The following is a 19,646-nucleotide window of genomic DNA, read 5'->3' on the forward strand; positions in this document are numbered from 1 at the left end:
GCCAAATGTGCAGAGACACAGGGGGCCTATTCTCTGGACTCAGTCTTCGTTTTTCGAATGATGGAGGAAAATAGCCCAGTTGCTTGCGGTGGAGCCATCAACATTGGCGCCTGGTTCTTGTGTGTTACTTCAATCTGAAAATGAGATAAGGGGCCAGACATGAGAGCAGTTGAGGGATTGTGTGTGTGTGTGAGACAGAGAGAGAGAGAGAGGGAAAGAGAGGGGCAGAGTGTGTGTGCACGTGTGTGAGTATGTGTGTGAGAGTGAGTGTGTGCACGTGTATGAGTATGTGTGTGAGAGAATGTGTGTGAGAGAGAGAGAGAGAGAGAGAGAGAGAGAGATAGAGAGAGAGCATGCTGTCATTCTTGTTTTGTTTACAGGACACAAGTTAGTTTGACATAATTATCCACATTTTTTCTGCTTTTGGCAGCTGCTCGGTGCAAAGTCAAACTGCTTATGAATGCATGGTGCGTGTGGCCAGTAGACATGGTCAAAACACATACTTGGTTAAGTCACAAAAAGCCACATCTCCTGAGAACAACACCATGAGCAGTTTTATCACCAGATTTCCTCAAAGAAGAATTTGTTTTCTCAAATATTCTCCTCACACATGCAGACACTGCCAACATAAAAGCTTTGATACCATACTAATGGTGACTTTCAGTGGCTAGGAAACGTAATGAATTGCAAAATAAAACAAGATTGAAATAAACAGCAGATTGTGTAAAATTAGGAAAATGCCTCACAAGCCTGCAGTTAATGGAAACCTATTAATAAGGTGACATTTAATGCAGACTTTGAGATGTATTTAAGTTAATAATTGAGACTTTTCTTTTTAAATAAAAAGGACAAATGTTGCCTTAGGGACAATATGTGGTGTAATAGTTAGCATTGTCCGCATGGTGGGTTTTCATTATATGAGGCACTGTTGTATGAATGAATGAATGAATGAGTGAATTAATTAATTAAATTATATTAAACCATTTATGGTTCATCCCTCGTGTTGTTTCATGTTTGAGAACATTTAGTCACTTAAATGTCCAAATACAATGTTACTTAAATACAAAAATATTTATTGTTGTAGGCAGATATATCATAATGAAACTATTGAAACATATTCAACGCACTATAGTATGTAGCCCTACTTGTGTCATTTAGACATGTCCTGAAACATTTCTAAGTGAATGCAATCCTGGAGGAATATTAGATACAGTATCAGCTATCAGTTAGTACTGGGATCCATGAACTTATTCCCACGACACACATGTAGCTTATTATACACTCAGTGAGCACTTTATTAAGACTTATTTTATTAGTCATTTCAGACTAATTGTATGGATTTCTCGTTGTCTTGAATATGGCTGTGATGTCCTTGTAATACCGAAGTGGAGGATAGACACATTGGTGTTCTTGTTTACGTATTAGGTATTTATTAGACTTATTTTTAGACTTCCACTGCTGTAGCCTATCCACTTAGAGTTAAGATGCATTGTGCGTTCAGCAATGCTCTTCTGCATACCACTGTTGTAATGCATGGTTATTTACATTACTGTCACCTTCCTGTGAGCTTTGACCAGTGTGGCCATTCTCCTCTGACATATTTCATTAACAAGAACTGCTGCTCACTGGATTTTTTTTTCAAACTCTAGAAACTATTGTGCATGAAAATCCCAAGAGATCAACAGTTTCTGAGATACTCAAACCACCCTGTCTGCCACCAATAATCATTCCATGGTCAAACAAATTTATTTTCCCCATTCTGATGGTTGATGTGAAGCTCCTGACCCATATCTAAATGATTGTATGCATTGCACGGCTGCCACACAATTAGATAATTGCATGAATAAGTAGGTGTGATAAATCAAGTCAAAATGTTCCTAATAAAGTGCTTGGTGAGTGTATATATATATATAAGCCCCTCATCCAAAAATATCACATATCAAGTATGTGGCTGTTGATTAAAATACCATTATACTTTAACATATTTACAAATTTGTGAGAGCTCAAAAGCATTTAAAGTCATATTGAGCACCAAATAAACCCCAAAAATAAAAATAAAAAAGTCTCCAATCACCCATGTACCCACAATAAAGCACTGAAGTTTAAATGCAAATTAAAATGCAGGTTGCTCACTGTGTGCAAATGAAATGTAATTTGTGCCCCAGAATTTCAAGCTAAAAATACCAAATATTTTCAGTCCTTTCAAATAGGATCCTATTTGGGTCCTATTTCTTTCTATATGGACCTGAATGTTAAGTAAATCTAACCAGCCCAAAACATATGTTAATATCTGACCAAATTCATAACGTTTAATGGACAATTCATATGTTTAGTGTTTAAATAGACTGCTTTCCTCTGTTTGTTATGAGGACAGATTACTATTTTTCTCCATGCATTAGTTTCTTCACTGGTTTTTAGGAACACCAAACACCCAAAGCAGACGTTACGCAACACCATATTTTGGGAAATATACTGTATACCTATGCCCCTTTCCTCACATGTGGGTGGGGCCTCAACCATCAATCAGTCGTGACATCACTACATTATGTAGATTACTTTATCTACAGTTCTTTCATAGCAAGGAGATTATTATTAAAATCTGGACTTACATAATTAATATCAATGCTCCTGAAATTCCTCCGAGGTGATTCATTTTGTCAGTGGAGATACAGGTAATTTCGTTGGTAATAAAATGTATGCCTTTATAAAAAAGTATACTTTTAACTTAAAATACAATTTCCCTTTTCCATTTTCACAATCCATTTTTTTTGGTGTAGTTCTCTGCCTGAAGAGCTTAACTTTTCAGTCTGCCAAAGTCTGACAGGTCTTTCTTTTGGCAGAAAATTATCAACACAATATATCAGCAGCAGAATTACACAAGACCCATGTTTAATCAAAATTAAATTTGTGTGTCTAATACTGTGTGCTGTTTACAATGCCATTGAATTTCCCCCTTACTCATAAACTATACCTTCTCTTCAGTTGACACGAATCTTTCACAAACAATACATGCTTTCACAAACTTCTGCAAGTGTGAATGAGCGCAATTATGTTAATACTCAATTGCAACACTGACAGATAACATTGAGGAATTAGCACAACCACTGCTAATAAGTCTGATAAATTCTATTTGAATTGTGATGCTTTCATAAGTGTTTAACAGACAAATTATTTCAGCTCCATCTTCAGGTTTTTAAGCCACCATGGAAATCAGAAAATCACAGTTACATACTATCATTGCCTAATAATGTTTTTTTGGAGTTTTTGCATAAAAGTACAAGTACACTTTTAAATTAATAGCTGACATGGTTTTGGAACTCAAACAATCACTGAATAAATCATATGTAAATTATGTCACTCTTATAAAGTGATGCTCTCAGAGAATGTATATTTTAATTAAAATCAAACACACCTCTCAGACTCAATTAATACCTGTTTTTGGTTATCACAAATGAAGCACAATTTTTAAAAAGTCAATTAAATTGAACAAAAAAAGCAAGATGTATTTCAGACGCAAAAGCAAACATGACAAGAAAGTAAATGCTAAATTAGGTCAAGGTCTTTTTTTCATCAGTAATCAAATCAAATAAATCAGAATCAGATTGGGCAAGAATAAGTGTGCTTTATTGTAAAGGGGCTGTTCACCTAAAAATGAAATGACAATGAAATTCATCCAGATTACTATCCATCCAGATAGTTTTGCTGAGATTTGATGAGTTTATCTAGATATCTGCTGCAGCTCACCCTGATACACACCTCAAGGGACCATATTTCTGTGGTGCTCAATTTGACAAAATTTGGCTCTTGTATGCTTCTTAAAAGAATACAGTGGAACAAGTTTGTCTGAACTTACAGTGCAAGGAGTCTGCATCCACGGTTCTCCATCTATCTGCATGGGAAGGGATTTCCTGGTCCTAAAATGTACAGACATTTATAGTTATAACAAAGGAAGAGAGAAAATACACTTCCTGTAACTGTAATGCAGGCTGGACAGTGATGTTGTTATTCCAAGATGCCATGCATACAGTATGAACTGATGAAATTGATAGCTTTTATTCACAAACATGGTTTTTATATCCTGCCTATGCTTGTTTCCCTAAAATTACATGCAGGATATACAGCACACATACTGTATAACCTCTGGAGGCACTTCTGATTCAGACTACTGGTTTAGAAACTAAAACATAAAAAACTGTCTGGGCCAGGCAAAATGAACTATACCTTTAATTCATTTTCAATTCTTTTTTTCAAAATACAATACCAGTCAACAGTTTGGACACACTTTGCCATTTCCTGGCTTTTTTGATTCATGTTTTTGATTCACTTTATCATCGAACAATTGATATGAGGACAGTGGAAAGTCTCGGCTTTAATGAAACCACATTTTTATACATTTTAGTTTCATCAGTTGGTAATTACAGCACTTTTTATACGCATATCAATTGCATCCTGATGTCTGTGACCTATCAGCTTCACCAGAGTCTGGATATCTGATATGGTGTGAATGTTGTGAAATATATCGCTCTCTCTCGCTCTGTGACGATGCGGAGTGAAAGGCGGTAATGATCAGAGCAGCTGTGCTTTATGGGCTGGGTAAGGTCACCTGATAATGACGGAGGAGCACTGTGCGAGCCGCCTCCCAGCGCTCTTCAGCCCCGTGTAGATCTGCCCCATCTCCATGGCTCCCTCCAGGCCCACCACCTCCAGAAGCTGGTCTGATGGGTCTGAAATCGCATAGGACATTCCCAGCCTTTACTGTACCCCGACGATACAACCCAGCACTTTATTACTTTATTACACCTGCTTATTAATGCGATGATCTAATCAGCCAATTGTGTGGCAGCAGTGCAATGCATATAATCATGTAGATACAGGTCAGGAGCTTCAGTAAATATTCACATCAACCATCAGAATGGGGAAAAAATTTGACCGTGAAATGATTGTTGGTGGCAGACAGGGTGGTTTGAGTATCTCAGAAACTGCTGATCTCCAGGGATTTCATGCACACTAGTCTCTATGCTTGCGTAGAATGGTGTAAAAAAATTATCCAGCGAGCAGCAGTTCTGCAGACAGAAAAGCCTTGATGAGAGACATCAGAGGAGAATGGCCAGACTGGTCAAAGCTGACAGGAAGGTGACAGCAATGCAAATAACCACACATTACAACAGTGGTATGCAGAAGAACATTGCTGAACACACAATGCATCATAACTCTAAGTGGATAGGCTACAGCAGTAGAAGTCTAAAAATAAGTAATAAATACCTAATAAAGTGCTCACTGAATGTATACGTAAACAAGAACACATATGTGTCTATCCTCCACTACGGTGTTACAAGGACGTCACAGCCATATTCAAGACAACGAGAAATCCATACAATTTGTCTGAAACGTCAAGTTTAAAATGGCACTTACACTGTAAGTGTCTTACAATAAAGGAGTCTTCGGAATTTAAGATACATAATTGTAAAACAATGCTTTAGTAATAGCATTGATACAACTTTTCCACTACTGCTATTGATTCAGCTGAATAATGGCCAACGGTAAGACCAATGCATTGTAAGAAGGACAAGAAGTTGGAGAAAAACAATTAAGAAAACAAGGAAGAGTACGGTGAATTGTTCTGTTACAGACTCACAGCCAGCCACTTCCTTCTAAAGAGCACAGATCTTCCCTGTAGTGAAAAAGAAAAAAAAAAAACCTTATTAATTAGACTGCAGCACTGATGCTAAGCAATTTTATGTTCGTATATAATTATTAATTTCTTTTTATTTTGAAGTTATGAGCATTGATTTTTCCTCAGTTGGAAACCATGTGTCGCGCTGGGACCATCTGTTCCAGTGGGTTTCAGAGGGCCTCGTTTTCATCCAGCTCTTCCTTACGCACCTACAGTAACACTGCACTCACCTCCACAGAAACCCCCCTCACAGGCCTGGCAGTATCAGTGCAGAGTCAAACACATCAACTTTGGTCCTTCACGCATTCACTTTCCTTCTGACTGTTATTGTTATCACATGGCTTCTCGGGCTGTGAAGTGTCGCCCTGGGTTAGGGGCCCATCGTTGCCGTGGCTCCTCCCGGGCCCCCAGGCCCCCTTGTGCGATAGAAGGAGCTGCTGAGTGCTGGGGGAATGTGCACATGGCCCCCTGACTCCTCTGACCCGGCCACGTCTCCTCACATTTGCGTGGGAAGCTCTCCTTGATGAGTGTGATGGGCGGTGTCACCTCTGCTGCAGGTGATGGAGGGGCTCCCTGAATCTCCAGGGGAATCCGCATGGTAACGGTGCTAGAGTCCGCAGCTGGACCAGAGGAAGGGCTGACCAGGGCGCTGCAGGGGGTGTAGCACAGGGAATGAGTTTATCAACAATCCAGGAACAAAGGGAGCCGTCGGGTGGTTTATCCTGCAAGACACCAGAGCGGTGTTGGACGTGCTCCATTGTGTGGTAGTCTTTACCATGGCATTATCAACCATGGCTGGCAATAGTTTACACCCTGTACTGATGAGATGTGTCCATGCGCACTCGGAAATGAGCAGGAAAGTTCATTTTGGAAAATGAATAAAAACTCAGAAGAACAAGCAGGTGGCACAGCGGGTCGCACTGTTCGAGGATCTCAGGTTTGCACCTGGTACTGACAGCGTCTGTGCACAGGGACTTCCGGTGCTTGAATTTCCTCCCATACCATTAAATATTCAGCTTCTTTAAATACTCAGTGCATTTCGTCTTAATGCATCAATAGAAAATGGGTGTTTCTAGTGAAACTGCGAAATATATACACTGCATGTGTCATACAAAAGGGAAATGAGTCCCCCGATAATTATAGGTGAGCATTTCAAAGCACAAATGTGTTGCATAATTAATATTTATGGAATACCAGTTATTTTTGCTATTAGTGCGTTCTTTGCCAGTGGTTTTCCCTTGGCATTCCAAGCTTCATCCTAATAAGACAAAACTGTAAACTGAATTTAGTAGCACAGCTGCTACATTGCCAACCCTCTTTTTAAAGAGTCTTTTAAGTATAGAGTAGTTAACATCAAGACAATGCTGGGAGGCTAGTCATTGTGAGAACCTTCAGATGATTCATGTTATTGGCTGTTGTGTAATGGGGGATTGGAGGAGTCAAAGAAGAAAATACAACATCACTTTGAGTGATGTGAGCAGTACAGCAAAGATCTTATGGTAGGATAACACTGATGGTGGCAAAACAGCAGTTAAAGAATCTACTAGCTGTATAATACATGGGACAAACAATGGTACTAGAGGCCTGTAAGAAATATACTGTAGGTCCGTGCATTCAGCTCACCGGTGTGTTCTGAATGTAGCCCTTTCCCCCTTTTTTGGCCGACCGATGGTCGCATTCACATGCAGAAAGGGGCTCCTGACACAAATGCCCATATACGGCTTTCTTTCTGCATGCATGGGAATGAACAGAATGAGGGGATCAAGGACTCTGCAGCTGTGGCATTCACAGAGGATAAACAACTCTGTGTTTTCCAAACAATAAACATGGGACTTGTACAATCAAACCAAAACCGGCCAAATCCTCCACTCTGCCATATACACATGGAGCTCCATAAATCTTTGGACAAAGATTTTTTTTTCTTCGCAATTTGGCTCTGTACAGCACAATATTAGATTTGTAATCAAACAATTTACATGCGGTTAGCATGCAGATTTTCAGCTTTTATTAGAGTATTATTATGCAGATTGGATTGGCCATGCACATCACCAGTCAGTCGCAAAAACAGGATGGCCTGGTTACAGTTCGCCAAGTTCTAAGTACCTGCAGAGTTCTGGAAAAAGGTCTTGTGGACAGATTGCAAGAGCAAAGTGGGGAGGCCAAAAGGAACTGCCCAAGATCCAAAGCACCCCCCCCCCCCCTCCCCCCCCCCCATCTGTGAAAGATGGTGGTGGGGCTGTTATAGTTTTGGCATGTATGGCTGCCACAGATACTGACTCATTTCATCGTCTTTAGCAGAATGAACTCTGAAATGTACAGAAGCATCCTATCTGCTAAAGTTCAACCAAATGCCTCCAAACACATTGAACAGTGCTCCCACTGCAAAGCAATGATCTCAAGCATACACTAATGCCCAAATTCTTCCTGATGATGTTCCAAAGTTCATGTTGGTAAGCCTATTGTTTGGCCGTATTTTATTGTTCTATGACTGTATTTTTAATCTAATTTCTCAACCTCGTAATGGCTCTCTTGACTTTAATTGGCATTCACATGTTGACAAATGCCAATAACAGACTCCAAAGGCAATCAATAGCCTAGAATGACTTCTGGAGCACACTGTTTATTTTATTGGTAAGACTGAAATGTGTGTCCACCCTATATAGTAATGAAATTCATGAAAAGTAGTAAGAACCAAAACAATTACAGGGCAATGTTAGTAACCTAAAGTCTAATAGTTATCTAACAGTCAAGAATTAGTTTTTTAGCCGCTGGATGATAATTGTCTTGCTTTGGTTCACCTTGGCTGTGACTGTTTGTCAGGCAGCTCAGCTCACAGAAAGCAGCAGAAGAAGACCAGGTAACTCCCACATAGTTTTAACCGAGCCCATTGCGGGACATCCGCTACACCCCCAACACCCACATACTGTACCCCTCCTGTCCCAGGTCCCAGAGGCCATGCTGAATAATTCACCCCAGCCATTCCTTTCCACCCGAGGGGCTTGTCTCCTGGCGTCACCAGCAGGTGACTTAACAGCTCTGGAAAGGTCAGAGTTTTCAGGGTTTGATCAGTGTTCTGCTCGCAGCCCGAGGCTAATGCACTCAGTGTTAGCAGACACTGTAATACCCCCACCCTCTGATAGGGCAGGTTCTAACCTTGAGTGCCCCTCTTGCAAGGACAGGGCCTGCTAAGTGCTTTCTTGGGAGCACCAAGAGTTTTTTTTACAGAAATCAATTGATTTTTTTTCAGAGAGAGATAAATGGATTTGAATTACTACTGCCACACTCTTTTAATTGATCACCCAGATCTACTTTTATTTTATTGTTTTTAATGTAAAAGAATTTCCCAGCAAACCCCCCCAACACCCCCCGGCAAAACTGCTTGGTTAATCCAGCGGTGAGAAGAACAGATCCTGAAATGGATGATGCCGGAGGATATTAGAAAGAACATGCATGATACAAATGGGTGCATTCATCAGTGCTTGACTTGTATTGACTGAAATGAACGAGCAGGGAACTTCTGAACTGTACAGAATGTAGTATCAGAAAGGCAGATAACAGATTTTATATAGTAGTTTTAACCCGAGTGGAGGGATCAAAGCATTTCAAAGTGTATTACTTTGTACCCATTAGGAGACTGCAGCTTCCAAGCCTGGATGCACACTGTTGTGTCCACTGTACTCTCAGTGGAGTCACTCACTGGGAAAATGTAATGAGACCAAGCAAAATTTTATCTCATACATATACAATATTTCATATTGTTTTATATTAATCACAAAAACAAAGTTTTAAGTCAAATGTTTCCATTTGCCAAAAGCCCAAAAAAAATCAATTGATCAGCCCTAACTCAGCCAGCTCGCCATCAAGGTGTATCAGCACAAAACTCTGACCATTACAGCTACAGCACTGTATATGTCTATTGCTGCTTTCAAACGACAAGAAACAAACGTTGCATTCAAAGGCAAGTAAGGCAGTGACTACACATGAGATGAAGTGCCGGCAGCTGTTGAAACTTGTCATCATCCATCATTGTTGTCTGCAGTTATAAAACAATTAATATAAATTGTGAACTTGCTTTGTGAAACCAAAGATCCTGGGTTTATCCAAAATGTCAACAAACCAGCTCAGACAAACTACCAGCACTAACTAGTTGACTGATAAAACTACCAGCACTAACTGGGCTCAGCTAGACCAGGTTTATGACAAGCTTGGCCATGCTGGTTGACCAGCTCACTCCCAGCTAGAACAGCTTATGACCAGCTAGGCCAAGTCAATTTTCAGCATCCGACCAGTGAAATATCACTTTTTTGTTTTTATTTCTCTCATCTCTCTTTCTACTACCCCACTACCAGGCAAAAATCAAAAATGGCCTTATACAAAATCAGTATATGGCCAATCCATGGCTGCTCCTTTCTTCGTTTCTTCAAAGCGCTATGGCTATATGACAGTTTCCAATTTCTTTACACAGATCTTCGCATTTTTATTGAACTTTTATTGAGCTGGAGTCTGGCTTCTTCTCGAGATAGCATTTGTCATCTCAACTCGGCTGGAAACTTCCCATCTGATACCAGCGGGGGCAATACCAGCGAGGAAGTGCAGGTTGCTTCTGTTGGTGGGTTTCAAGCAACCAGTGATCAGGCGGCAGGTGTTGTTCAATGCTGGGTCAAGTTTCTTGGCATGGATTGATCTCTCCCAAACAGGACATGCATACTCTGCAGAGGAATAGCACAAGGCCAGAGCAGTAGATCTTAATGTGTGTGCGGTGGCTCCCCATTTGGAGTTGATCCGTTTCCGTAGGATGTTGTTATGGGGACTGACTTTCAATTTGGTGTTGTTGACGTGCTTAAAGGAGAGAGTGCGGTTACTCCAGGGTTACTCTAAGTTAGACAGGGTGGTTACAGTGCTCAAGCAGTGTTCTAGACCATTTGCATGCATAGTTATTTATAACCACATCTTTCTAGGCATTCATAAAGGCAAGAACACATAGTGTGAAGACTTTTGAAAATGGAGTAAACACTGGAGTTAAGAATGTAGAAACTCACTTTTTTACCCTCAATCAAATCCTGAATCAAATGCAGAAGGCCTCTCAATACTGTGGCTGCTTAATGTCCTGTTGAGAGCAAACTGCCTTTATTTTGCTTTGAATGTCCTAACTATCTAAATCTGTTCGCCATCAGTGGATCTATAGTCTGCTTGAAGTTCATCTTAATGTTATGTTCTATACATATGCAAAGTTTCAAATGGCCATTTCTGTTGAATACATATATGCTGGAATCCAGTAATAAACCTTTATAATTATGTCAGTTCATCTGACACACTGGCACTGTGCTAATGGTGAGATCTGCAATTGAGAAACTTACTGCATGTTAAAACATTTTTTAAAGCTGAAACAGAAATTCTAGTTTAAAGTTTTTACCCTTAATGATTAAATTTTGGTGGATGTGGCAACATCTGTGGTGACTAGCAGTCACAAAAGTGTTTTTCTCCAAATATCAGTTCCATTCAAAATGAAGTTAGGAGCTGAGTGGTTATATTTCTTAGAAGATAATCAAAGCGCAGCATATTTTGAAGAAAGAAGACAAGAACCTAGAAGCCTAGAGACAACCAACAATGTCTTTTGACATAATAATATTGAGCAACATATCAAACCTCAAGTTCCTGTGCCTGCATCATTTGAATACATGGAGTGAATGTCCCACCTGACACGGCCAGGGAAAACAGCATATAGAGCAATTTAACAATGCAAACACATTGAATCGACATTGCTACAAACATGCCATTGTGAGAAGGTATCAAACATGAAAAACAATATGGATTGACACTTTAAGAAGGCCAGTAAATAATCAGCAGTGTCTTCTCAGTTGGGCTCTAAAGGAATCTCCTAAAGTAAATATGTAAAAATCAACAATCGTTTTTTAAATAAAATGCATGCGAAAGCATCAATAACCCAAGGCATATGCATTGTGTATCATTGCACTTGTAGTGAAGAGCAGTCAGAAATGCTGCAGTGATTTTCTTATGCGAGGGAGAGACGCGGAGAAAGACAGTATAATAATGAGAGAGTAATAATAATAAAGAGTAATGAGACCCAGCTCCCTCTGAACTCGCCAAGAAATACAGGTGCATCTGTGCTGGCAGCACAGCAGGGAAGATCAGAACAGCAGACTCCCGTTCAAGCCAGGGGAAGTGGAAATGCTTGTGTTTCTCACTAAAAGCATACACCGCTAGACTGCGGGGAAAAAAACAAAGAGGTGATGACTTGGGGAGGGCTTAGTAATTTGTGCCTTCAATTTGTATTCCATTTAAAAGGTTTACTGCTGATTGCTTATTATTAATTAGGCACAAGGTTGTTGTTGTTTTTTTTTAATAGCAGCAGTTGACATTTGTTCATTGTTTGCATTGTGGTTCCTGTGTGAGACTGAAGTGTAAAAGTAGGAATTCATTTTCCTGTTACCTTGAACAGCGAACATGAGCTCTTTTGGGTCCACCAGTGTCGTGCGCCTCTCTGCGGTCTTCTTCCCTGCCCGCCAGTGGCTCCTCCTCTTTCTGGTCTCTCCCCATAGGTTGGAGCCTCCATGCATGCTGGGTATGTTTAAAACAGCAATGCCTTCAAGGGAGATGTTGCTGAAGTCCAGGTTGATCCCATCACACTTTAGAACATGGGAGGATAGTGAAGAGGAGACAGCTGCCATTAGGAATACAAAAAAATCCACTGTAAATCGCTAACTGTATTCACATTAAAAACAAAAAAAACAAAAACATTTTGACATGAATATGCAGGGCTCAACAACATTTTGCATTAAGTCATGGAAGTTCTCACTCTTCGCAAAGCATGGTCAGATTATTTTGAAGTTTCATTAATTTCATTACTTAATTCAATTTAATTCAGTTTTATTGGTCCCTATTCCCGCACACTGTTACTGCATGGCTGCCACATCACATTGATACTGTGCTATCACTAGATATACTGGCTCATTTGTCATTTATGATATAACTGCTGATAGCAGCAGTAGAATGAATTTGGATGTGTACAGAAGCATCTTGTCGGCTCAAGTTCAACCAAGCGCCTCCAAACTCATTTGACACTCATTCATCCCACAGCAAGACAATGAACCCAAACATACACCTGTTTCTTCTTAATTATGTTGCAAAATGTTTATTTTGGTAAGCCTTTTGTTCGGACAATGTATCTGTTTTTTTTGTTTTTTTCTTATTTCTCAGCCTCATAATGGCTTTCTTGACTTTCATTGGCACAACTCTGGTCTTAATATTGACAGATGCCAATAAGAGATTTCAAAGGCAATCAAAAGCCGAGAATCAAGACTAGATACTGAAAGCTATATTATACTTGTATACTTGCACCAAGGGAGTTATACACAGCTGACTAATAAGAAACCATTTGACCCAAATATTATGGCACCCTAACATACGGGGACTATGAATAGAAATTGCAGTAATTTCTACATGGTGAATCCAAAATGTATCTTCAAAATGCATTTTAACCACATCTGAATTATTTGATTACAATGTTGTGGAGAAAAAACACAGTTCCAAAAAAAAATAAAAAATTATTGTCCCAAGATGTGGTTAAAGTAAAAGTGCCCATTCTTGTGAAGTACATTTTTCAGTACTTTTTATACATAGTCCCCACAATTTCAGGGCATGCTCTTTAATAACTGATGAGAATCTGAACTTTAAAATTGTGCGGTGAAATCAAGACAAATATATCCTTGTCCCGAACATTATGGAGCTCACAATATAAATATAGAGTATACATATATATAGAGGTATATGGTCAATATACAATGATTTATAAGGTGCTAATATATGAATAAAAGGTCATTAATATATCTGATGGTGAACAATAATTCAGATGAAACATCAAAGACTTAACAAAGCTGGGTGTATTGTATGTATGCCAGTGTCAGGGAGGGTGGGTGCTAGGTTGTGTGTGTGCAAGTGTGTTGGGAGATATTGGCACGTGTATGTGCATGTGTGTGTGTGCATGCGTGCATGTGTGTAGTATTGGAAGAGACAGAATCTGACGTCCTCTCACTCATGAGACTCTGTATGGCCCCGTCGGAACAGTTAACACCACACATGTTTTTGAAAGGAAAACATATGTCACCAACCTGCCTGAGAAGGGAAATAGATATTCACATCATTAATAAAAAAACGCCCATAAATGAAGCCATGGGTTTGACTATGATCAAAGTCCCTCCCCTTTTTGGCATGAGAGAGGAAGGCACTGCTGGTGTAATGAGATGTTACATATTCCTCAGCTCACCTGCATAAACACAATACCTGCTCAGGACTGATGGGCAGCTGCCACCATAGAACAAGAAGGGGATGAAATAACCGATCCCCTTTGGGAATTCCCAACAGACAGCATTAACTCCTTATAATTTACAGTCTAAATGAAAGCCATTTGATCTTTGACAAGCTGGAAATGTCAACCAGGAGGGGGTCCTCTGCCAGGCATGACCCACAGCTGTTGAGATCCGCCTCGTCCACGTCCGTCACAGATTTATTCAGATTTTAAAGAGCGGCACTGTTTGAGCAAGAGCTATGGCTCCAACCTGCTACCTTTGGTGCCCCCCTTCCCCCCCATGACTAATTAACGAAGGCCTCGGGTCTCCGAGCTGCTCAAGCAAGGGCCCGACAGAGACCGATCGTACTAGAGCCACTTTCATTATCACTCAATATCACAAGCAGCAGGTAGTTCAGAGATAATTACCTGGGCACTCATCTGAGAGACTCTGAGATGGCATTTCCCCCTTTAAATGCCCCTCTGTCCCTACAGTGCTAGATGTACAGGTTTATGTGCGGATTAGAACATCTGTCAATGATACCGTAAATATAGAAGTGTTGTATATTTGTTCACACCCACACTGTCTTGGGGCATAGAGGTTTTTTTTTATGAGTGTCAATTCAACAGAAAATAATATGTTGAATGTTTGCGCTTGCATTAATGGGAATACAATTTCTGAATCGCTAAAGAAGTTTGAATTACCTCTACTTCCAAAAAATCATGAAGCTTCTTGCATGTTGCAGAGAAGGTCTCAGAGGTTCCAAACTCAAAGTACCAGAGCTTATTCTTTGTTCTGAAAACAGAAAAACATCAATGAAAGGGAGACAATGGCAACATCTCACTGTCTTTCACTACATTAACAGCAAATCATAAACCTTTCACAACACTGTTCCACAGATAACACGCTTAGCAATGTGAAAAAAAACATGTAGTGATTACATAATAAAAACACTGTTTATTATATTATAACTCCTAACTAACAGCCATGTATACTCACACTGTCACACTATTACCAGATCACAATGGAAGGCTCAAAGCAAGCCAAAGCAGATGTCTGCAGGTGGCAGATTAAGAGAGGTTAACCACAGCACACAGTGTGAGTGCCCGCCATTATGTCACAGCAAGGCGCATGAGATTACCCAATCATGCTGCCCTTCAATTAACCAAGGGGCGGGGTCAGAGACCCCTGGCTTCCTTAAACACATGCCTTCTGTGAGACATGCTACATGATGGACTATCCTTTCTAAAAATTAACATCTGTCTGCCTTACTACAGTTTTAACCTATTTTAATGGGGATCGCACAATTACAAAAGCAAGGGATACTTCAATATCAATAAACTGCTGGATGTTTTATGCAAAAAACAACAACAAAGAACACTGTTCCAGGCATTGCTGGATGTAACGCAATTACTTCCTGCCCTGTGTATTGTATAATGAACCTTTGGGAACTGTTCTCAACCTAAAAAAGTCATACCAATTAAAGATCTATCCACCCTCAAATAAATAGCTTAAAAGTCATCAATAAAAAGGTTATCACATACATGAAAATCCCAAGTTCACTGTAAGACTAATTTATTTAGCATGTTTTGAGATATTGCATATGATTTTTGTTTGCTTGCTAAGCAAAGATGTTATTAAGTGTATTGCTGGATTGACATTGTATATTACAAATTATATCAGCTTGAGTGGAAGTTTTTTCACTTCAAGGGAGGGCTGTCTGATTCAAAACTCATTACGAGTGAAGAAACACAGCACTTTCATTGAAATTATGTTATTTTTGCTCGGTGCAAAACACGTGTTAACTTCATGCTATTAAAGCATAATAAACAGAAAACAGTTAAAAGTCAAACAGCAACATACAAACACTCTAACATTGCTGGTCCAGTATAGGCAATCGCACTCTCATCATTGAATTTCACCAAACCTTTGATGCAATCATATATAAATAACTGGTTATTCAATAAAATTGAAGAAAAAATACATAAATTGCCAAGAAAAATGCCCATTTATTGACAATTGTTTTCATAGAGTACAAAGCTACATTAGCCAGAAAATACAGAGAATTCTTTATAAAGACTGGTTCTTAAATGGCCCGCAAGGTAAATCAATATTTTCAAATGGCCTAGTAGCCACGGTTTTGCAAGCCAAGATGACACATCTTGGCTTACTGCACTCTGCTGAGAATTAGTGATCCTTGAAGGATTCATAATAACATTTTTAGCTTGTCTCTTTCAGGGGTAAATAAAGAGTAAATAGAAAATAGAAAATACCTGTTAAGATTGCATCCAGCTCAGAAGTCACTACTTATAATTATAGTTCAAAGAATGACATTTTCCCATTTTCTACATTGTACTTTTTTTTTTTTTTTTGCTTTACCTGCGTAATAATCCACTTGACATCAAACATTATTTTATATCTTATTTTATATACATGTTCTTACTCTTACCCTCATTTGTTTTAATAAAATCTGGAGCTCAAGCCCTTCTTCAGGGTCTATGCAGTTACAAAGCCTATGGAAGACCTGTGTCGATTCACTGATGCTTGTATTATTTGGATAGACTGCTAGCCAGCTTAAAACATCAACTCAACCATCCAGATAAATTTAAGGTCAATGAATCTCTGCAGCTTTGTCCTCGGGTGATGGAGAGGTACAGATTACATGATTCATTTCTGTAAATATGCTTCCAGTAGATGCAAGACCAACTGTCAAAAACAAGGACCAACACAGTAAAATGCCAGTGTTAGTTCAGCTGTATGTACTCTTCAAGACTTTCTTTAACACTGAATATTTAATGAAATCATTAAAGGAATAGAGACTCCCAATGCACAATATTTTCAGCCATTACAAAACTTACTAAAATAGGTTTTGTTTGATTACTAGAAGTCACAAACCAGTTTTTCGCAAAACCTGGAGTTCTATATGAATCCCTGGACTCATTTTTAACGGAACTCCCCTCATTTTAACGAAGGTATGGTGTTTAGCTGCCCTTCCCGGTGCTTACATTGTGTAGCTGTAGACCTTATAATAGATGGCTAAGCCGTGTGTGAAATGTTTTGCACCTACAGAAAACACTATGTTAAAAAAAAGCTTCTAAAAGATGCTGACATGCGGAACTGAAATACAATCAAGCAGAGACTAAACGGAGTAAGAAGAAATGGCCTTTTTGTGCTGGAATCAACCCTTACAACCAGGATGTATTAGTATAAGCAGAGCAACAATCACTAAATTATTGATTTCCTCATTAGGCTTTTTGTCAGCACCATTTAGCTACTTTAAAAATGAGCTTTCATTAGCCACTTCCAGGAGAAATGCAGCAGTTTGATTTATCATGTGCAACATGGTCAATAGATACAGAAGCAGAGCGGAGAACAGGAGAACACAAGGCCTGTTGAGGATGTCTCCCCAACGCAATGGAAAGTTGCCTTTAGAAATGAACCACAAACTCAGCACTGGGGTTCCTCAGCAAACATAATATGCCCTTTAATGTCTGTAGTACAGCCTGCACCTCTTTACAAGGCTACATAGTCCTGTCCATGGGCAACGAAGGCTGATTTGCATGGAAACCCAGAATAATAGCAATAGCAGTGCTCCACATAGATTGGATATCAAATGGGTAAGACTGTTTTTGCATAATTTAGTGTTTTTGTATAACATTTCTAAGGTTTTGAAAACCCCAAAAACCCAATTGGGCTAATTGCTGGTAGGTCACTGGTTCACCGTATAATCTTAGACCTCAATCCTAATATTAATATGAAATAGCAAAACACTGCAGAATTCTCATTTATCCTTGTACTCCAGCTTAAGGAGCTCATACAATAGATCAGCAGACAAAACAATAGCAACGGTAGCTACAGTACCTTCCATTACCCTGCTTGTCATGCTGCTGAACAGAAGGACGGAGAGAGTCGTGGTTTTCCCGTCGATTCCCACCACTTAACCTAACAAGAGCAGCCCCGCGACAAATCATGGCCCGCTCACATTTCTCATTAGGTAATTAGGAGCGTCTCGTCTATTTATTCTGGCCACCATTAGTTACCTTCAGGCTGGGCCTCCCCATGGGCTCCAGGCCCCATCGGTGGGGATGACAGGCAGAGCTGCACACGGAGTCGGCTTCAACAGCGTGGGGCCTACTGACAAGCTCTCTGCTCTCCACACACAGGCAGAGCTGCACACGGAATCGGCTTCAACAGCGTGGGGCCTACTGACGAGCTCTCTGCTCTCCGCACACATGCAGAGCTGCACACGGAATCGGCTTCAACAGCGTGGGGCCTACTGACGAGCTCTATGCTCTCCACACACAGGCAGAGCTGCACACGGAGTCGGCTTCAACAGCATGGGGCCTACTGACGAGCTCTCTGCTCTCTGCACACAGGCAGAGCTGCACACGGAATCGGCTTCAACAGCGTGGGGCCTACTGACGAGCTCTCTGCTCTCCGCACACAGGCAGAGCTGTACACGGAATCGGCTTCAACAGCGTGGGGCCTACTGACGAGCTCTCTGCTCTCCACACACACTAGAGCTGCACACGGAATCGGCTTCAACAGTGTGGGGCCTATTTAATCAGACTTAAGGACTGAATTCATGTTTGGCAATCTATTGGTTTTGTCTGCAATTGTTAATTAAGTTCACAAGCCATTTTAATATTTCCAACAACAAACTGCACAAATATGTTGAGTCTATTAACAAGAGAAAGCCACAAATCAAAGCAACATTCTGAAATCAGTTTTAGTAGCTTCTAGAAGATCTGGTTAGATACAGGCATATACGATTCATAAGAGACCATTTTATATGTACTTTCAATGCCACTACCAGAGGCTTCTTATGGCAGCAGCCATTTTCTGAGGAGGAGATAGTATATGGAGCTGCTTGTTCTTCATCCGTCAGCTACTGACCGTTAAAACACTGTCACAGCACCAAATAATAAAGTGTTGAGGGTCCTGGTTCTGCTATCCCCAGGCACCAGTGTTTTTACACTTGCTCCCATAGCCTAGGAGGAAAAAAGGCGTTCTGCCATTGATTTTTCTTTTGACACTTAATCTAACCTGAGATGATCTATGAACTTATTTTCACACTAATTTTGTCTTGATAAGAGGTGATAAATATCACATTGACATAACTAGCTTTCTGGCGCTTTGTATAACATGACACCACCCCGAGGAGCAGAGACTAGCAGGGTGCAGAATGAACTGAGCTGCCAGTAAATCGCTCTTAAAGAGCCAGGTACTGTATGTGTTTATGTACGTGTTCACACATCTGCAAAAGCTGGAGATTTTCTGGACCAATTATTGGATTTGATATATTCTTCAGCATTAAAGTGAGATTTAATATAATTTACAAAGGCACTGGGGGTTGGTGGTGATGATGGTTAATAAAGAAAACCTAGCGAGATTATCCCCTTTTTCTATCATTTTAAACACTTATTCCAAACTTTAAAAAAATATCATGAATGAGATTCAAGTGGCCTACTCTAAGTTCTGTTAGATTGCCCTGATTACTTTGAGAGTAGAAGGGCAGATCTGAATGGTTGTTTTATCATTATTAGTGGCAATTGTCACCGTAAAGAACACGTTTTACAGTGACACCTAGTGGTAAAGTCAATGCACCAAAATATTTGTAATTACAGAACAAAATGGGGCAAACACATGTATGCTGCAGTTTCGTT

General features: G+C 40.0%; 1 protein-coding gene across 1 annotated transcript in view; it reads right to left on the reverse strand.

The window, feature by feature from the left end:
- The window catches only part of dgkb (diacylglycerol kinase, beta), a 60,370-nt gene continuing 40,724 nt past the window's right edge, over positions 1-19,646 (reverse strand). Inside the window, exons 21-25 of the mRNA XM_061240007.1 lie at positions 14,685-14,775; positions 12,126-12,321; positions 4,604-4,724; positions 3,854-3,914; positions 1-134 (exon numbers count right to left, since the gene is read on the reverse strand). Of these exons, the coding sequence (XP_061095991.1) occupies positions 27-134; positions 3,854-3,914; positions 4,604-4,724; positions 12,126-12,321; positions 14,685-14,775 (577 nt within the window). The 3' untranslated portion in view covers positions 1-26. The remainder of the gene's footprint in view (positions 135-3,853; positions 3,915-4,603; positions 4,725-12,125; positions 12,322-14,684; positions 14,776-19,646) is intronic.

Source organism: Conger conger, chromosome 1, assembly GCF_963514075.1.
Source record: "Conger conger chromosome 1, fConCon1.1, whole genome shotgun sequence".
Taxonomy (NCBI): Eukaryota; Metazoa; Chordata; class Actinopteri; order Anguilliformes; family Congridae; genus Conger; species Conger conger.